This window comes from Sceloporus occidentalis, unplaced genomic scaffold (assembly GCF_023333645.1).
Source record: "Sceloporus occidentalis isolate IW3139 unplaced genomic scaffold, rSceOcc1.0.p SCAF_1, whole genome shotgun sequence".
Classification (NCBI taxonomy): domain Eukaryota; kingdom Metazoa; phylum Chordata; class Lepidosauria; order Squamata; family Phrynosomatidae; genus Sceloporus; species Sceloporus occidentalis.
The window spans coordinates 8564954-8584785 of NW_028316981.1; the positions used below are offsets into that span (position 1 = coordinate 8564954).

Below are 19832 nucleotides of genomic sequence, written 5' to 3' on the forward strand. Positions count from 1 at the left end.
TCCCCCTTTTCTTTCTTCTTCTTCCTCCTCCTTGTGTTGAAAGCCTCCTGGGGTCTGGTGAGTCCCAATCCCCAGCCTTCTCCATAAGACTAAGGGAAGGAAATGCCCTCCATTTGGGGGAGCCTGAATTCTGTGGCTGGTCTCCCCTACAGTAGACACAGTGAACTACTCTATGTTGTTGTGTGCCTCCAAGTCCTTTCTGACTTACAGTGACCCTAAGGCAACCCTATTATGGGACTTTCTTGGCAAGATTTGTTCAGAGGAAGTTTGCCATGGCCTTCCTCTGAGGCTCAGAGAGTGTGACTTCTTGCCCAAGGTCACCCAATCGGTTTCCATGGCTAAGGTGGCAATCAAACCCTGGTCTCCAGAGTCGTAGTCCAATACTCAAACCACTAATCCACGCTGAATCTACTACTCTCTTTAGCAGTGGTCCCCAAACTGTGACCTTTAAGAGATTTTGGACTTCAGCTCCCAGAAGCCTCGGCCATGTTGATCATGGCCTGGAGGAAGGGGACTGTGGGGGAAGGCTTTGGAAGGAGCAGTAACCTAAAAAGTGTGAGGCCGTTTATGTTAAGACTGCTGGTTCCCCTTGTCTTTCTTGTACACCAATACTTTGGCTGAAGTCTGCCTTGTTGTTGTTGTGTGCCTTCAAATCGTTTTGACCTATGGTGACCCTAAGTGGAGTTTTCTTGGCAAGATTTCTCAGAGAAGGTTTGCCATTGCTTTCCCCTGAGGCTGAGAGAGTGACATGCCCAAGGTCACCCAGTGGGTTTTATGGCCAAACTGGGAATCAAACCCAGGATCTCCAGAGTTGTAGTCCAAATCTCAATCCACTGCACCATGCTGGCTTTCCCTCCCCCCCCCCCCCGACCTTTCCCCTGCCCCCAGGGGCAGTGTACCACCTGTAAGGGAAATTCCCAAGAGTCCATTTGAAAGGGAGTCCCAAAGCAAGGCCACAGGAGACCGAAGAAAAGTCTAGAGCAAAACGCAATTTATTGGCCAAGACGACAGCACACCAGCAGATGGTGATAAAATTGCTGCCGCCCCCAATAGCCATTTCCAAAAATTTTTATAGCAAAACACAGTTCATTGTTTACACAGAGTTAGCTTAATTGGCTATTTAGTACACACATGTTTAGACAACAGGTAGTTAATTGGCTATTGTCTAAACATCAAGTGATTGGTTGCATTCACTGTCCATGCCGTGTTCACGCATTTTTCTTATTGGCTCTACATTTGCTACTACATTTGCTAGGAGCCTGGAAAGAAAAGAGATACTAGCTAATGCAAAGAGATACTGTACTTAGCTAGCATGATCCTGTTCTTCTCAAGGCTACTGCTGAGCTGAGACACAAAGCATTGTATTCTTCAAAGCTGTGGCGAAAGGAGGGGTAAGTGAGTGCGTACGGTGGACACACACAGGAACAAAAGATGGGGGCCATCATAGCCCACGCACTTTACTTTCTAATGAGTCTACTGTAAATCACTGCTCTTTGAATCTCAGAGCACACTCACTCTGGGTTTCCTGTTCCCTTATTTGGTCCATTAACCTCTAGGCCTTGAAGCAAGCAGATTACAGAAGCAGAAAGCAAGAAAGCATAAGTTCAGCCATATTTATGTCCCTCTCACCACCCACTTTGGGAATCAGTTTAGGACAAGACACTTGGATGACATATTCTGTAGTGGCATCCTGTCTGAGCCCCCTATGGCGCCCTCCATTTCTCAACAGATAAGGATGGAACATCCTGGAACTTGAGTTGATCCTCCAGTTTGCTTCTAGTGTGTGTGTGTGTGTGGGGGGGGGGGGGGAAGCAAGTTCCAGAATGTTTTATACTTACATACTGGAAATGAAGACTCACAGGTAAGATCCAACATTCCTATCTTCGGTGGCTCCCACAGATCCTGACTACATTGGCAATAGATTTATTTTTTATTCCCAAACTGGCGTCAGAACATTGGTTTCAAGGGACCATGGGAGGTGATGAATGGGACATTTCTGAGGGAGAGAGAAGGCTGGCCCAGTACCATCAGGGGCTAGCCTGAAGAAAGAGGCTCCTCCCTCCCTAACTGTCATCTTTCGGCCTCTGAGGGAGAGAGAAGGCTGGCCCAGTTCCATCAGGGGCTAGCCTGAAGAAAGAGGCTCCTCCCTCCCTAACTGTCATCTTTCGGCCTCTGAGGGAGAGAGAAGGCTGGCCCAGTTCCATCAGGGGCTAGCCTGAAGAAAGAGGCTCCTCCCTCCCTAACTGTCATCTTTCGGCCTCTGAGGGAGAGAGAAGGCTGGCCCAGTACCATCAGGGGCTAGCCTGAAGAAAGAGGCTCCTCCCTCCCTAACTGTCATCTTTCGGCCTCTGAGGGAGAGAGAAGGCTGGCCCAGTTCCATCAGGGGCTAGCCTGAAGAAAGAGGCTCCTCCCTCCCTAACTGTCATCTTTCGGCCTCTGAGGGAGAGAGAAGGCTGGCCCAGTACCATCAGGGGCTAGCCTGAAGAAAGAGGCTCCTCCCTCCCTAACTGTCATCTTTCGGCCTCTGAGGGAGAGAGAAGGCTGGCCCAGTACCATCAGGGGCTAGCCTGAAGAAAGAGGCTCCTCCCTCCCTAACTGTCATCTTTCGGCCTCTGAGGGAGAGAGAAGGCTGGCCCAGTACCATCAGGGGCTAGCCTGAAGAAAGAGGCTCCTCCCTCCCTAACTGTCATCTTTCGGCCTCTGAGGGAGAGAGTAGGCTGGCCCAGTTCCATCAGGGGCTAGCCTGAAGAAGAAGAGCCCTCCCTCCGGTCTATCTGCCTTGGTCCAGGCCTCAGAGGGAGAGAAGAATGCTGGACCTGATTCCCTCCCTCCCTCACCATTCCCTTCTCCTTTTGTGTCGTGTCTTTTAGATTGTAAGCCTGTGGGCAGGGAACTGTCTGTTATCCCCTCTATTGTAAACCGCTCGGATTCCCAGTGTTTGGGCGGTATATAAATAAAACCTATTATTATTATTATTATTATTATTATTATTATTTCACTGGCCATCTCTAAGATTTGGATTAGGTATCTGTGTGGCCAGAAGTAGATGGTAAGCTTGTGCACACGCGCATGCGCGCACACACACATACACACACTCAGGCTTCAGGGTCTTAGTTTGCAAACAAAAATAGCATTCAGCCTGTAACAGGATGCCTCCAGCTGTGCCCCTCCTCCCCAGAGGTGAATGGGGTGGCCATCTCAAGAGGCATGGTTTGTGGGTAGCTATTGCTGACCCCAATATCTGCTGCCAGAGGTTTGCTTCAAAGTAGTGTCAACCATATGAGGATGGGGAGGATAAAGGCAGCAGTATTTCTAGCAGTAGCTTTTGTGATTGTGAATCTTTGGAGCACAGGGAAAAATCCAAGGGAAGTCAATGAGGAATTCAGAAGACAATTCCGATGGGGAACAAAAAAGACATCAGTAGAACACAGCTGGTGAATCATGGTAGCTGAAGCCAGCACCCTCTGAGGATTTTGTCCTGTACAGACTCTTCCTTCAAAGCAGCTTGTATGCTTTGTGAAAGGTCCAAAGTGAGACAAGGAGACACTTCAGAGTCTACCTTGCATACTGTACTGTTTTCTCAGAATGTTTTTATGTGTCCCAGAAGAACATTAACATTTAGATTAAAACTACTTCCTCTAGACCTGTTAAGCTCTCCCCAAGCTGTTCTGGAAATATCTCAGTGTTCACATAGTGTGAATTCATAGCTCAGAGGAATTCTAGGTCTGTTTCCTTGAGAGAGTTTTCAAACATGCAGCCATGTTACAGCATAAAAATTATTCAGAGAGTTTGTTACCTCAAAGGAGGAATGCAGTCAACAGTTGTAAATCAGGCAGGAAGATCCCTTTCCCACTTATATATCAAAGTCATAGGTTGGAATCAGGAGACCTAGAAAGCAAGGGTCGTAAAAGCAGCCTATATAACCCTCTCATTTACAGGCAATGGAGGTTCTGGGCTCTTGAGATCAGTATGAGATTAGGAATTTTTCCCAAATGAAATTATTTTTTTCCCCACAGTTACGAACAAAGCCTGTGATGTTGTGATTTCTGAGAGCAGTAGGGAATTCTGGGAGAGAACTATGCAGAAGGTTCCGGGTGAAGACATGGCCAGCTCAGACATACAGCGTCAGTGCTTCAGGCAGTTTTCCTACCAAGAGGGCAAGGGGCCTCGAGAGGTTTGCAGCCGACTCCACCATCTCTGCCAAAAGTGGCTGAAGCCAAAGGAACAAACCAAAATTCAGATCCTGGACCTGGTGATCTTGGAGCAGTTCCTGAGCATCCTGCCATCGGAGATGGAAAATTGGGTCAGGAAATGTGGGGCAGTGACCAGTTCCCAGGCAGTGGCCCTGGCGGAAGGTTTCCTTCTGAGTCAGGCGGAGGACAGGAAAGAGGATGAACAGGTTAGAACTTTTTACTTGGTTTCTATTAATCTGAGATTGCTTCGCTGATATATTGATTTAATGTATCAATATTAATGTCTTTCTCTCCATATGGGACCTGATGTGGGGAATAATCAGGATATGGCACCTGTGCCCCCTTTTTGAACTGGAATCTCTGATGAAAAACACACTGCAGAAATAATCCAGTTTGAGACTGCTTTAACTGCCCTGGCTCAATTCTTGGGAAATGTAGTTTTATGAGATATTTAGCCTTCTCTGTCAGAGATCTGTGGTGCTGCCACAATAAATTACAGTTCCCAGGATTCCCTAGCCCTGAGTCAAAGCAGTCTCAAACTGGGTTATTTCTGTAGTGTGCCTTGGACCTCTCAAAGGCCTGTTAGAACAACGATTCTTCTTTAAAACAAGGTTCAGGCTCCCTGTATTATTAAAGGAAGGTCTAGACCTTCTTGCTGCCACTACTGCATAACAAGATGTGGCCATGTGGTGATTTGGCAGTGGCAGGGCACGGTTCCCCCATGTTTCCATGTTGGTTCAGGAGTGGAGCGTGACCTGTCCATACTCAGAAGTCACCAATTCCCAATTTGAGGGGTAAAACTTGCTATACTTGCCAGTCTCTTGCTTCAGATGTTTGTGCATGAATGTATAATAGAAAATTAAAAATTATTTTCTGATTCTTTTCCACCTTCCCATCTGTCTTTTCAGGCCAAAAGTCCATCTATGGAAGTTGAGTCTGTTTGCCCTGCATCAGAGGAATCTTTATCAGACACAAATGGGAGTCTCCAGGGTAGGGAGCTGAAGAAGGAGCAAGGCAGAGCTGCGGCCTTGCAGAGTAAGAACAAACCCTCTCTGGCATAACAATCTATGGCCTGTTACAGACTGCCAAAATAAAGCTGCTTCGGGTCTCTTTGGAGGTATGCTTTTTAAATGATGCATGCATCCTAAGAATCCGAAAGCTGCACCAAAAGCTGCACTCCGGTGCTTAGGAATTGAGTGTGGCTTTGGCACGACCTCCGGACTCTTAGTACCCATGCATCATTTAAATAGCATACCTCCAAAGAGACCCGAAGCAGCTTTATTTTGGCAGTCTGTAACAGGCCTTTGTTTTTTACACCTGTGAATGTTTCCCTCTGGGAGCAGTTCAGCTTTTTCTTTCTTTCTGGTGTGGCCTATCTATAATCAATATGTGGTTGTGGAAGTGGAAGTGTACTTGCAGGGTCATTGGATCTGGAAATGTGCATCTAGATGTGTGTTTGGTTCCAAAATTTTTCCATTCAACAAAAGTTTGCATGTTTCAGTCAATTAGCTTACTTGCTAATTAGCTTACTTGCTGTTCACCGCTATGATCTTTGGAATAGCGGTATATAAATAAAACAAATTATTATTATTATTAATCAAAACATTGTATTTCTGGATTGAATTCGTATGTTTGGTTATGACCTTGCATGGCTGAGATGCAGACTCTCTGAAAGACTGGCTTGAGTTTTGAGATCTTCAGGGAACAGCATTCTCTCAGTCCTGCCACCTTCACAAGAGCCTTCTTTTTGGCTGCTCCCAGCCTGTGGAACTCTCTGCCACAGGAGACTAGGCTACCTCTATCTGCTCCTTTTCCACTTACAGGTGAAGAAGTTTTTATTTCAGCAACCTTTTGTGACTGGTTATGTGGAATGGACTTTAGTGGGGTACACGTGCTGCATTTTGTATTTGTCATGGCATTAATTTGTCATGATTTTATATAGTTTTAAAGTATTTGGTGTTTTAATATGGCAGATTACTTAACAGTTTTTATGATATTTTTAAATTCTTGTTTTAAGCCTTTGGCCTGATCTGGGGGTGTGGCATGGCGTTCAGATGATGTACACCGCCAGACTGGGTCAAAGCCGTACCATGGCCACCTAAGGTGGTCCAAACCCAGCACAAAAACGAGTGTGAAAGAAGTGCTCCTTTCTGGTGGTGTGTTATGGACTGCGGCCAGCCTTGGGACTATGGTAACGAGATGCCATGGTCTCACACCAAATGGAGAGTGATGGGGTGGAAACAGGCTCTGGCCACTCCTTATGCCCTGTGTGACCGAGACCTAGATCTTACATGAATGGTTTACCCCTATAGGCCTACTTAGATGACGTTACAAAGTTACAGAACAGGCTAAGTCATATTCCGTCGAGGTTCAATAGAAACACGAATCTCCCTAACATATCTGTCTAAAAACATTTTCCTGTTTTATTCATGATACTGATGTAATTCATAGTCTTGAGACACTATTGCACAACAATGGTATAGCACTGTTATTCCATTTTAACTGCTATGGCTGCCTCCTGTGGAATTCTGGGTTTTGTAGTTTAGAGCCCTCTGGCTGAGCATTCTAAATGCCCCTTCCTTAAGGTCAAATCCCAGGATTCCACAGAAGGCAGCCCTAGCTGTTAAAGTGGAATAACAGTGCTATAACAGTGTAGTGTGACACTGTCCTTGGATGTTCGTGGGAGCTGGGAGTCTAGATACACATGGCCCAGCTTATTAGCAGATGCCCAAATAATGAGAGAGCTCAATAGCACACGTGCATTTAATCTTCATTAGTTCCTTTTTTGCTCTTCTGTCTTTTCATCTGTTTATTAATCTTATATTAAACAAGGATGTGAATTAATTTTCAACACAGAGGTAGATGTAGAGAACTGTCTACTTATCATTACATTATTCACAGGCTTGTTCTTCATGTGTGTGTGTATGTGTTGTGTGCCTTCAAGTCATTTCAGACTTGTGATGATCCTAAAGCAAACTTATCATGGAGCTTTCTTGTCAAGTTTTGTTCAGAGCAGGTTTGCCATTGCCTTTCCCTGAGGCTCAGAGCATGTTACTTACCCAAGACCACCCAGTGGGTTTCATAGCCGAGCTGGGAATTGAACCCTGGTCTCCAGAGTCATAGTCCAGTACTCAAACCACTACAACACACTTCCATATGATCCTATTAGTGTTTGCCTTTTTCATTGTCTTGTTACTCATACGTTGGCCTACAGTATTTTAAATACAGGTTTAATGCATTATAAAGTGTTCCAATTAGTTATTCTAGGTATTTCCTAGAAAAAGTTGGTAATCTTCATCACTGTGACTTCTTCTCTTTGGGGTCCTTCCCTTTTCTTTCTGTCAATATATTCGTACCTGGCCTTTGCTCCCCAGGACTCAAGACTGCTTTCATTACACCTCACCATGTTCGTCTCAAAACAACAACATGGCGAGGTAGGTTAAACTAAGAGAGAGTAGCTGTGCAAGGTCCTTCGATGGATTTAATAATACAGTGGGAGCTTGAACTGGAATGTCCCATGCTGCAGTTCAGCCTGCTAAGCACTGGACCAAAATGCCCTGTAGAATTTACTGAGATGCCAAGTGTTACTGTCTTGAAAAGAGTAACTTCCTTGCAAATTTCTGTTTAGGATTGTAATTGTAGTCTTTGAAACAGTGTGTGATCAACTTCTCCCCACCTTGCTCTCTCTGACAGGGGCTGCAATGATGCCATCAACAACTACTCAGATGCCTATTCCTCTTTATGAAGGAGTGGAACCAGTTGAGGTAAAGAGAAGGCTTCCTGGATGTCCCCTGCTCTGGGCTCACATCCCTGGTAGCTATAGCTAAGAAATTTGTTTCACTTTGTTTTGAATTTTAAAAAAATGACAGAAGTCCATCAATATCTTTATATTTTTAATGAAAAGAGAAGTTTTTAAAAGAACAGGGTCATCTGCCTGGCCCTGGGGTTTGGGCACTCTTAAATGGCTAGGCTGGAATCTCTGTGTTGTTAACCAATCTAGTCTAGGCTTTTTTAAAAAAATATTAAATTAATAATGGAAAGTAAAATTACATTGTCAAGCTCTCAATTATATCTCATGATGTTAATACCCCAGTATGGAATAAGGGAATTTAAAAGAGAGAGAGAAATCATACGCATATATTTCAGTAAAAGCAGACCAAATATCTGAATATAAGTTCATTTGTAAATTACATTGATACACCATTCTTTCAAATGTTGCAAGTTTTGTTAAAGCTTCTGTCTATTGGATTACAGGTGGGAATAAATTACCTTTCCAATATTGGATCATCAATCTTTTAGCAATCAAGGGGGTACAAAAGATCCATTTTCACTGACCACGTGTTATGTTCCAAACTTTCCCCTGTGTGTTTCAAGCCTCCCTTTTGATGGCCAAAGATGCTGAAATTAGAAATCTAATCTGAAGGAATTGGAACTGGTGATGTAAATGTATAATCTCTGGGTGTAAAAATTTTCATATGTCAGCTAGACCAACTTCCAGCACAGCGGCCTGTAGAGTAATTCTCACAGTAGTTTGAGTCTTTGGTGGCTGTGTACTTCTGTTTAACAAAAGATCTAAAATAGAGTGAAAGTTGCTGCCCTTATTCTCTGATTTTTTTCTTAAATACAAAAGAAATTGGAATAGAGAGATCTTCCTATTCTTTCCCCTTGATCCCAAACAAATATCTTTCCTTTTTTTCCTCTTGCAAAGTAAAGAGCATAAGGCTGGACCTTGTGGGCAAGACAAAAGGCCCATCTAGTACAACATCCTGGTTCCCACAATGGGACCACCAGAGGCCTCTAGATATCCTGCAGTACAGCCATGGAAGCCAAGGCCCTCTCCTGCGCTTTTTTCCAAGTGACTGGTATTCTGTGGTAATGAATCCGTCAGACAGCCAACAAGAAGGTTTCTGTCCTAAAGCCTCTTGCACTTCTTACCTTGATAGCCTGTGTGTGTGGTATGAGCAGGAAATGTTTTCTTTTCCCACCAGGACCAGATCACCTTTGAGAATGTGGTTGTGCATTTCTCCCAGGAGGAGTGGGCTCTTCTGGATCCTGATCAGAGAGCTTTGCATGCACATGTCATGGAGGAGACCCAAGGGATCATAGCCTCTCTTGGTAAGGCTCCTTCACTGACTATTATTTATGTTTTGTAACACAGTAATTACAAGCACCATAAGAGTGCCGTTCTTGAGTGGGGTCTGTACCTGAAGGCCAGGATGGTGAGTTAAACTTCTCTTCTCAATAGCCCTTGCAAGCCTGGCCAGTACTCTTTTTGGATTGGCTGGTAGTGAGGCATGATGGGAGTAGTAGTTCATCAGAACCAGGAGGGCTGTTGGCTCCCACATCTGCTTTAAGAGATTCTGAAGATTTAGAAATATGATTAGGAATGAACTTTTGGTGGTGGTGACCTAACAGTGTTCTTGGGTAACCTGCATTAGGAATAGGGAGAGGGTCAAGCTAAAGGAGAAATATACATCCTCTTTGTGTTAGCAGGAAGAGTTGGATGAGGGGAGTACAAGGCAACTCAAAGTGTATTTTAAAGTGTGAGCTGACTTGAGAATCTTATTCATCAAATAAAGCAATGAAAGTACCCCACTTTACCTGGTAAAAAAGACACAAACTTTATTGACCATTATTGACACTGCTTAGCGACAGAGCCCACATTAATTCCATGGTCCAGGTGGTCTCTTCCAACTATGCTGGACTCCAGCACAGACTAGGATCAGAGCCACAGCTGAAGGCACTACAGCAAGAGACAGGAGACAGGAGTGATGCTGGTCCCCCCAGGCACACAGCCTCTTCCCCACAAACTTTTTACCTTGGCTGAGGGACTTGATTTTGTCCTGTTTTGCCTTTGGGAAGCTAGCAAACTCCCAGATTAAAACCTCACCATTTTAGTTGCCCTCCTTTGGACACAATTCAACATCCTTTTTGAATTGTGGTGCCCAGAACTGGACACAGTATTCCACGTCAGGCCTCAACCAAGGAAGAATAAAGTGGCACTATTACTTCCCTTGATCTAGACATTATACTTTTATTGATGCAGCCTAGAATCACATTGGCCTTTTTATCTGCCGCATCACACTGACTCATGTTTAACTTGTGGTCTACTAGGACTCCTAGATTCCTTTCATACATAGTCTCCTGAAGCCAGGTGTCACCCATCCTATATCTATGCATTTCCTTTTTTTACCCTAAGTGCAGTACCTTACATTTCTCTGTATTGAAATTCATTTTGTTAGCTTTGGCCCAGCTTTCTAATCTATTAAGGTTATTTTGAATTTTAATCCTGTCCTCTGGAGTATTAGCTAATTTGGTGTTATCTGCAAATTTAATAAGAATGCTCCCTATTCTTTAATCTTAGTCATTGATAAAGATGTTGAATAGCACTGGGCCCAGGACAACCCATGATGAAGAGGAGCCATTGCTGAGTGCCCTTTGGGAAGGTGGATGATTGCCAACCATGTTGGACCAAGGGAGGTGCTTGGATATTTATAGCCCGTCTGGGCTTCTCAGGTGCTCCCTATTAGCTACCTGCTTCTTACTTAAACACTGAGGATGCCGATGTCTCTCCTTTCCTAGCATTTCCCCATGGAGCAGGCACTGTTAAGTCTGGCTCTTCATCTGAGAGGGTGATTCTGTTGAACTTTGCTCCTGTGGCTGCTAGGAACTCTGCCCCTGTGCTGTCTGTAGATTAACCTTCTGAGTCTTCTGGCATTGCTGCAGCCCTGGCATTTCCCCTGGGCCCCCAGCCTCTTCATCAGAGCCTTCAAACTTGGAGGACAAGCAGGGCATGACAGATTTCCTGCGAGACTGTAGCTTTTCCCCCTTCCTCCATTAGCATGTCCCATGTGAAGGAGCAGTGAGATATATGTGGCTATGCTGGGGTGATTGGGATGTCTGGGGTGGTGGTGGATTAGAGCAGTTAGTCCTCCCTACCTTTATTTCCCTTTCTCTCAGTACTCCCCTGGAAGCAGCATTACCACAGTTTCAAGCAAGCTGGGGTGTATGTGTGACCAGCACATCATGTAAAGAGGGCCTCAACCAAATGTAGAGCAGTGAACTGGGTGGACTTCAGCCTTTCCCATTCCACTTGGAACGTGGTGCTAATGCAAACTACTTGCCTCTAATTGTTGCTAATGGAGTTGAAATCTTCACTTAATCTTCTCTTGTATGATTTTAAATATCTTTTTCCAATGAAGAAGCCAATGAAGCTTAAAACCTTTGTATGATGTCTTTTGTGCATTTCAGTCAGCCATTAAAGGCATTGCTCTTCTGTGTATTTTGTATTGTGCTGCATGGCCAACACAACTATCCCAGAATGTTTCCTGGATGTGTCTGTATAATGTCTTTATTGGAGTAACAACAGAAGTACAATTCTACCCTTCTTCTTCCATCCAGTGTGGTATTTTGCAGGATAAGGTGTGGGAACCTCTATGTTACTGCGGAAAAATCCAAACTTAGCTGGACATAAGGGAGAGAAATAAATGAGAGAGAAAGATAGTGACATAATTTATAGCAAAGTAAAATCTTAACACAGAAAATCTTAGCATATTTGCACATGAAAAACAAAAGACATCCATTCTCCCAGAGAGCATAATAATAAAAAAGAGGCAGAGTTAGGAGATAGGTGGCCTGTGGTTCACCTGCCTTAGAGGTTCTGGGCAGTCAGTTTTCCTTTTTTCCTGAGTGCTATGTCCCACTGGAATCCAGGGCTCAATTCCATTTTATTCGTAAAGCATCTTGGGATCTTCCTCCTGCAAGGCTTTCTCCTCAAAGCTACTGTGACCAATAGTCCTGCTCCCTTTGTCTGGGAGAAAACTCTGGGAAAGTCCCAAACAACACATGAAAGCAACAGCCCTTCCAGACAGGATTTTCTATTCAAATGTATTAGAGGTTGCTATTTCTGCTTGTTTATCAGATACAATCACTATAGCAAGCTAAAATCTGTAGTATGATATCATAGAATCATAGAGTTGGAAGAGACCGCACGGGCCATCCAGTCCAACCCCCTGCCATTCAGGAAATCCAAATCAAAGCATCCCCAGCAGATGGTCATCTAGCCTCTGCTTAAAGACCTCCAAGGAAGGAGACTCCACTACACTCCGAGGGAGTGTGTTCCACTGTCGAACAGCCCTTACTGTCAGGAAGTTCTTCCTAATGTTGAGGTGGAATCTCTTTTCCTGTAGCTTGCATCCATTGTTCCGGGTCCTGTTCTCTGGAGCAGCAGAAAACAAGCTTGCTCCCTCCTCAATATGACATCCTTTCAAATATTTAAACAGGGCTATCATATCAGCTCTTAACCTTCTCTTCTCCAGACTAAACATCCTCAGCTCCCTGAGTCCTTCCTCATAGGGCAAGGTTTCCAGACCTTTCACCATTTTAGTCGCCCTAGGAATAGGAATATGTCAAACCCTGAATATAGTTCTTGGAATCTCTTGAAGAATAAAAAGTCCAGAGCCTAAAAGACCAGGGTGTGTGTGACTACAATATCTGTTTCCTTCATGGTTATGTTGATTATAGAATAATTTCCATTCAGTCCCATTCTCTTATAATCCTTTTGATTCACAGTGAGGAATGATTATTTTCTTTCTTCCTGTTTTTCCCAACAGATATCTGGAGTAACAGAAACATATGCGCCAAGTGTGGGAAGTGTTTTGGACACAAATGGGAGCTTGCTAAACATCAGAAGGTTCACACAGAAGAAAGTTCTACTAGAGAGAAAGCATTCAAATGCAACAAATGTGGAAAATGTTTTTCTAGCAATATGGCACTTGTGCTTCATAAGAGACTTTGTGATGGGAAAAAACACATTAGATGTAAAGGGAAAGGATTTGATTACAAATCTCCTAATTTGAGCCATCAAGCATTCCGTAAAAGAAAGAAGACACACAAATGCCAAGAATGTGGGAAATACTTTGCTGACAGATCACTATTAGTGGTTCATCAGAGAGTCCACACAGGCGAGAAACCATACAAATGCCAGGAGTGTGGGAAATGTTTTGCTCAGAAATCACACTTTGTGAGACACCAGAAACTCCACACAGGAGAGAAACCGTACAGATGTCAGGAGTGTGGGAAATGTTTTGCTCAGAATGCACAACTTATCAGCCACCAGAGAGTTCATGCAGGAGAGACACCATACAGATGCCAGGAGTGTGGGAAATGTTTTGCCTGGAGCTCACACCTAGTGAAGCACAAGAGACTCCATGCAGGAGATACACCATACAAATGCCAGGAGTGCGGGAAATGTTTTTCTGTAAATTCTAGCCTTGTGAGCCACCAGAGAGTTCACACAGGAGAGAAACCGTACAAATGCCAGGAGTGTGGGAAGTGTTTTGCCTGGCATTCATACCTCCTACAGCACAAGAGACTCCACACAGGAGAGAAACCATACAAATGCCAGAAGTGTGGAAAATGTTTTGCATGGAGTTCACACTTTCTGAGACACCAGAGAGTCCACACAGGACAGAAACCATACAAATGCCAGGAGTGTGAGAAATGTTTTTCTCAAAATGCACAACTTGTCAGCCACCAGAGAGTCCATGTAGGAGAGACACCATACAAATGTCAGGAGTGTGGAAAATATTTTGCCTGCAGTTCATACCTTATGAAGCACAAGAGACTCCACTCAGGAGAAACACCTTATAAATGCCAGGAGTGTGGAAAATGTTTTGTCTGCAGTTCATACCTTGTGAAGCACAAAAGACTCCACACAGGAGAGAAACCATATAAATGCCAGGAGTGTGGGGAATGTTTTGTCCACCGTAAACAACTAATAAGGCACGAAGGATTCCATACAGGAGATAAAGCGTATGAATGCCACGAATGTGGGAGATGTTATGCTTGCAAGTCAGAACTTGTAATCCACCAGAGAATGCACACAGGAGAGAAACCATACAAATGCCAGGAGTGTGGAAAATGTTTTGCCTGTAGTTCTTCCCTTGTGTACCACAAGAGACTTCATACAGGAGAGAAACCATACAAATGCCAGGAGTGTGGGAAATACTTTGCTCACCGTCAACAATTAGTAAGGCACCAGAGAGCCCACACAGGAGAGAGACCATATCATTGCCAGGAATGTGGAAAATGCTTTGCTCAGAATTCATATCTTGTGAAGCACATGAGACTGCACACAGGAGAGAAACCATACAACTGCAAAGAGTGTGGGAAATGTTTTATTCACAGTTCCTCCCTTGTGTACCACAGGATACTTCATACAGGAGACAAACCACATAAATGTCAGGAGTGTGGGAAATGTTTTGCTCTGAATTCAAGTCTTCTCAGACACCAGAAACTCCACATAGGAAAGAAACCATACTAATGGCCGGAATATGTGAAATAATTTGCTCAAAATGCACACGTTGTGAAATACCAGAGACTCCATACAGGAGAGAAGTCATACAAATACCAGCAGTGTGCAAAATATTTTGGTCACTTTCAACAACTAGCAAGGCATCACAGACTGTACATAGGAGATAAAGCATATGAGTGCCAGGAGTGTGGGAAATGCCTGCAAGTCAGAATGTCTAGTCCACCAGAGATTTCACACAATCCAGACAGGAGAGAAAACATACACATACTAGAAGTGCTGGAAATGTTTAACTCTAAATTCATAGTTTGTGTAGCATGGCAGAGTCCAGGGGGGAGAAAAATCCTTTAAAACGCAAGTGGTGTAGGGAATATTATTCTTCCAAGTCAGCAGTTCTGATGCATCAGAAGATACATGCTATGATCATAGATACAAATGGCATCCAAGGACCATCTAACCCAACCCACTGGCACTGCAGCAATCTGTCACTTAGGCATTTATCACACTGGCCATTCAACTTCTGGTTAGAAGGCTCCACAACCTGAGAAAACACAGTTCTACTAGTGAATAGTTGAGAAATTCATCCTAGTGTTTTGCTGGAACATCCTTTATCACAAGTCTTGTTCCCTAGAACAACAGAACACAAACTCACTCCTTCTACATGATAGTCATTCAGATATTCAAATATGATTGTACTATTCCTCAAAGGGGAAAGTTTCCAGACCTTTTACCATCTTGATTGCTTTTGACCCGTCAACTGATGCCTTTTTTAAACTGTGATGCCCAGGACAGAACAGAGTACATCAAGTGAGGCCTGACCAAAGCAGAGCAGACTTGCACTATTATTTCCCTTCATCTGAGTACACTGCCTAGAATTGCTGTCATACTGCTGATTCATGTAATATCTTTGCTATAAAGCTGCTGCTGTTGCTGCTGGGTATGCTTGAGAAAGCGAAGGGACTGACGAGAGCAAGATGGAGTGTGCATGTGCGATGAAGAACTGGAGAGCGCTGGCTCAATGTGGTGTCTCTTCTGTGGTGCTCTCCTCTTTCTTGCCACTTCTTTCCCCCTCCGTGTTAGAAGACACCTGGCTAGGGTGGGGATGATGGTGCTGATTGGCAAAGGGAGGGAGGGAGGGAGGCAAAAGGAGGGCAGATTTCCATGGCTCTTGGCAACAATATGTCTGCACCTGCACTTGTTTGTGATGGTTTTCCACCACTGCTGTGAAGTGGTAGCAGTGTTTTCTGCAGAAATCTTTGTGGGGTTGACTGCCCCTCAGATGAGGGACTGATAATTTTGCTGCTGCTTTTCTTGGATAGTTTGTGATAGAGGTTGCTCACCTTGCTAGTAAGTCTTGGCAAGAGAGAGAAGGAAATAAATATACTATGTACTTGTTTGCTTCAGGGACTTGTTTCAGCCTGTACCTTCACCTGTTTCTGAAGATCTTAGGCACTGAAACTTTTCACTTTAATATTTCTGTTACATTAGCTGGGGCAAGAAATTCAGTTTTTGTGATTATTTCTAGCCTTCCATAATGTCTTTCCCTTGCTTTCTGTTTCCCCATTGTCTCTGGATCAGTATCACTAATGCTGTATCAGTAATGTTATTTTAACTAGTTATTGTGGTTTTAAATTAGATATGTTTTTTAATAACTTTTTAAGGGGGGAGGGAAATATATTGTTTTTATGCTGTATGTTATTTTAATGTTGTAAACCGCCCGGATTGGTTCGCCACAGGGCGGTATATAAATAAAAATTTATTATTATTATTATTATTATTATTATTATTATTACATACATACTATAAAAGGCATCTGATCCTCTCTGATCTTGGAAGCTAAGCAGGGCCAGTCCTGGGTAGTACTTGGATGTGAGGCCACCAGTGCTGTAGGCTATATTTCAGAGGATTGAACTGGCAAAACCACCTGTGAGGATTCCTTGTCTAAGAAAACCTTATCAAATTCATGAGGTCACCTTAAGAAGACGCACACATAAATTGTACAGAAAGGATTGTCTTTAAATCCTACAGAAGAGGCTACAGAAATGAATTGGAATTCTTCCAGTTTCCAAGCCTCTCTGAACTGAACAAACAAAAGTTCTGGGCACCACAATTCAAGAGGGATATTGACAAGCTGGAACATGTCCAGTGGAAGACGACCAGAATAGTGAAAGGTCTGGAAACCGTGCCCTGTGCGGAGTGGCTGAGGGAGCTGGATGTGTTTAGCCTGGATAAGAGAAGACTAACAGGTGATATGATAGCCATGTTTAAATATTTGAAAGGATGTCATATTGAGCAAGAGCTGTTCCATAGTACAAGGCGTCTCAGAATGTGGTGGAATCTACTTTTTTGAAATTTTTTAAATGGAGGCTGGATGGCCATCTGTCGGGAATGCTTTTATTGAATATTCCGGCATGGCAGGGGATTGGACTGGATAGCTCTTGTGGTCTCTTCCAACTTTATGATTCTGTGATTCTAAGTACAATCAGATGGTGACCTTTTAATGTATTGTGAGCCCCTGGCTGAGCTGTACAAAGACATGGCTGATAGATTTCACGATCTTTTTAAACTTAAAATACTGGACTGGGTGATCAATCCATTGCTAGATATCAGCAATAAGGAAATGGCAATAGTGCAGGAAGAACTGATTTCACTCCAAAATGACATTGAGTTGAGGCTGAATTTAAGAAAAATTATGAAGATTTTTGATTTTAAAAAAATCTGCCCATCACCCCAAATTGTGGAACGAAGTCAAGATGCACTTTATTGCTTTCCATAGAATCATAGAATCATAGAGTTGGAAGAGACCACAAGGGCCATCCAGTCCAACCCCCTGCCATGCAGGAAATCACAATCAAAGCATCCCTGATAGATGGCCATCCAGCTTCTGTTTAAAGACCTCCAAAGAAGATGACTCCACCACACTCGTTAAATCTTTAAAAGAATATTAGAATACACAATACTATCTGTAAAAAACTTTAAACAATTTACACAAAAAATAAATACCTTAAGACTTCCACTCCAGAGATCAAGTATGCTCTCAATTTGGGACACTCTTTCATCTGAAAGGCTTAGATCAGTCACATTTGACTCCTGAAGATCTCTTTGAATTGACGAGGACCCTTGAGAAGAACTTTCTTCTGAACCAACTGGGCAAAGTCCAACATCAGTTAGTAGAGCAAGGCTTCCGTGCAGTTGCCCACCTTCTTTCCAAGCAAAGAAACAGACTGAAAAATATTGAATGTGGGGATCTAAGACTTCTTATTGACTTCCAGCTTGATACTGAAAAATGAATATGCCTGGACCGACCGAGCCATCCATCCCATTAAAACTATGAAAGCAATGTTTTACAGACAAGATGTATGTTTATTTTTTCAAATTGATAAAATAATATTAAATAAATTGTCTTACAAAGGTAAGGTTTATTTGTGAAATGCATAAACTTGTTTAACTTTATAGTGCTAGGTTTGAATTTGCAGTAGAACAGTAGATTTAAAATCAAAAAGTAGGTGGGGGAGGCACTAGGGTTGTTACCGAAGAGGAAAGGGGCAGCAAGGTTTTTCAAAGATATTTTTCTCCAGTACAACTGCCCTTATTTAATTCCATAATTATTTTGGGGTGGGGGTGATTCCTGAATCCTGACAGCCAGAATAATTTTGCTTCCCTAAGCTGATCAAAACATTCAGGAACTAGACTCTCATCAGCCTATTACATTAGTAAACCAAGATGCCAAACTTTTGCCAGTATTCTCACATCCAGACTCAATGATACTGCCGTCTGATATATCCTACAAGACCCTTATGGAGTTGTTAAACGTAGCCACGGGATTTTGACCCTATAGACTAACTCATTAATATGGTCCAGCACAGTAAAGTTAATAAAATGCTTAAGATAGCTTTGGTCGTTTTTGGTGCTACTATGGCTTTTGACAAACCGTAGAAGAGAATTTTCTGTTTGGCATATGCAAAACTATGGAATTTGGGGAATTAGTTAAACAATTACTTTGGAATTTATGCTCAAGCCACAAAGCCCAAAATCAGGACAGATTATACAGACTCAGATCCAATCTGTAGAAACGCAGAGACAAAAAGCAAGGATGTCCCTCTCCAAGTTTTATCTGCATTTGTGCTGGAGCCCAGCAGCCATGCTATGTAATGATAAGATATTGAAAGGAGTAACTGTTAATGATGGACACCACTTTATCAATTTATTTGCTGAATCCCTATATCAGGAGAAAGGGGATATAAATAATAAAAATAATGATATTGCTCTGTCAGTCACACATCCAGAATCTGCAATTCCTAGCAAACATCTGGTGCAGTTTCTGGTCTTTCCATTAATTCGACAAAATCAAAAATACTAACCAGAAACCTCTCAAAGGGTGAAGATGTTGAGAAGCTGAAGGAGGGTGACCAAAATGATGAAGGGTCTGGAAGCCATGCCCTATGAGGAACGACTCAGAGAGCTGGGGATGTTTAGTCTGGAGAAGAGAAGGTTAAGAGGTGATCTGATAGCCCTATTTAAATATTTGAAGGGGTGTCGTATTGAGGAGGGAGAAAGCTTGTTTTCTTTTTCTTTTTTTTAATTTTTTTTTTCAAATTTATTTTTAAGTACAAATATATACGTATCCTGGCAAGAATGGAAAGAAAAAAAAGAACTCAATTTACCATCTTACCATCTACTGTCGCCTACTCACCTCTACATCTACACTATCATCTAACATACAACTCTAACTCATCCTCACACATCCTAAGACTTCCATCTTCTTTGCTCAAATTGTCATATTCTTGTATCTCTTATATATGTTCTATTTAGTCTATTCTATACTAAGAATTCTCCTAAGTACATTCTCCATCATCTTTAAATCCTTCACTTTCTCTATCTTTTTACAGTTACTTCATTGTGTATACTAAGCTTCTTCAGCAGATAATCAACATAAAATTATTAACAAATCAGTACAATCTATCATCAAATGTATCGATCTCACTATTTTAAAGTATTATTTCTTTACATTGTTTCCTCATATATTCAAACACCAATTGCCATTCTTCATTAATTTTCTTCTCAACATCCACCATGGCTGTATCCCTTATTACCTGTGTTAATTTGTCCATTTCTATAATTTCCATCAGTTTTATTATCAATTCTTCTTTTTTTGGAATATCCTTTGATTTCCATTTCTGAGCCAATAAGATTCTTGCTATCGCCATCATATAAAATAATTGTTTTCCAAATTTTATTTCTATTTCATTATCGAAAAGTCCTAATAAAAAGCTCTCTGGTTTTAGTTCTAATTTGATGTGTAATATTTCACCTATTAAATCTCTGAT

The 19832-nt window shown here is 42.6% G+C and overlaps 1 protein-coding gene across 1 annotated transcript; it reads left to right on the plus strand.

The window, feature by feature from the left end:
- Positions 1 to 15631, plus strand: LOC149320612 (uncharacterized). The gene is made up of 6 exons (XM_089503601.1): positions 1 to 57; positions 4017 to 4399; positions 5102 to 5228; positions 7887 to 7957; positions 9182 to 9308; positions 12806 to 15631. The coding sequence occupies exons 2-6, from the start codon at positions 4079 to 4081 to the stop codon at positions 14515 to 14517; spliced, it is 2358 nt and encodes a 785-aa protein (XP_089359727.1). The 5' UTR covers positions 1 to 57; positions 4017 to 4078; the 3' UTR covers positions 14518 to 15631.
- The last annotated feature ends 4201 nt before the right edge of the window (positions 15632 to 19832 follow it).

Bases quoted from the DNA above. Each gene is read 5' to 3' on its own strand.
- LOC149320612 (XM_089503601.1), top strand. From the start codon at position 4,079: ATGCAGAAGGTTCCGGGTGAAGACATGGCCAGCTCAGACATACAGCGT. The intron at 4,400-5,101 runs GTTAGAACTTTT...CTGTCTTTTCAG, and splicing joins ACAGGAAAGAGGATGAACAG to GCCAAAAGTCCATCTATGGA. The intron at 7,958-9,181 runs GTAAAGAGAAGG...TTTTCCCACCAG, and splicing joins AAGGAGTGGAACCAGTTGAG to GACCAGATCACCTTTGAGAA.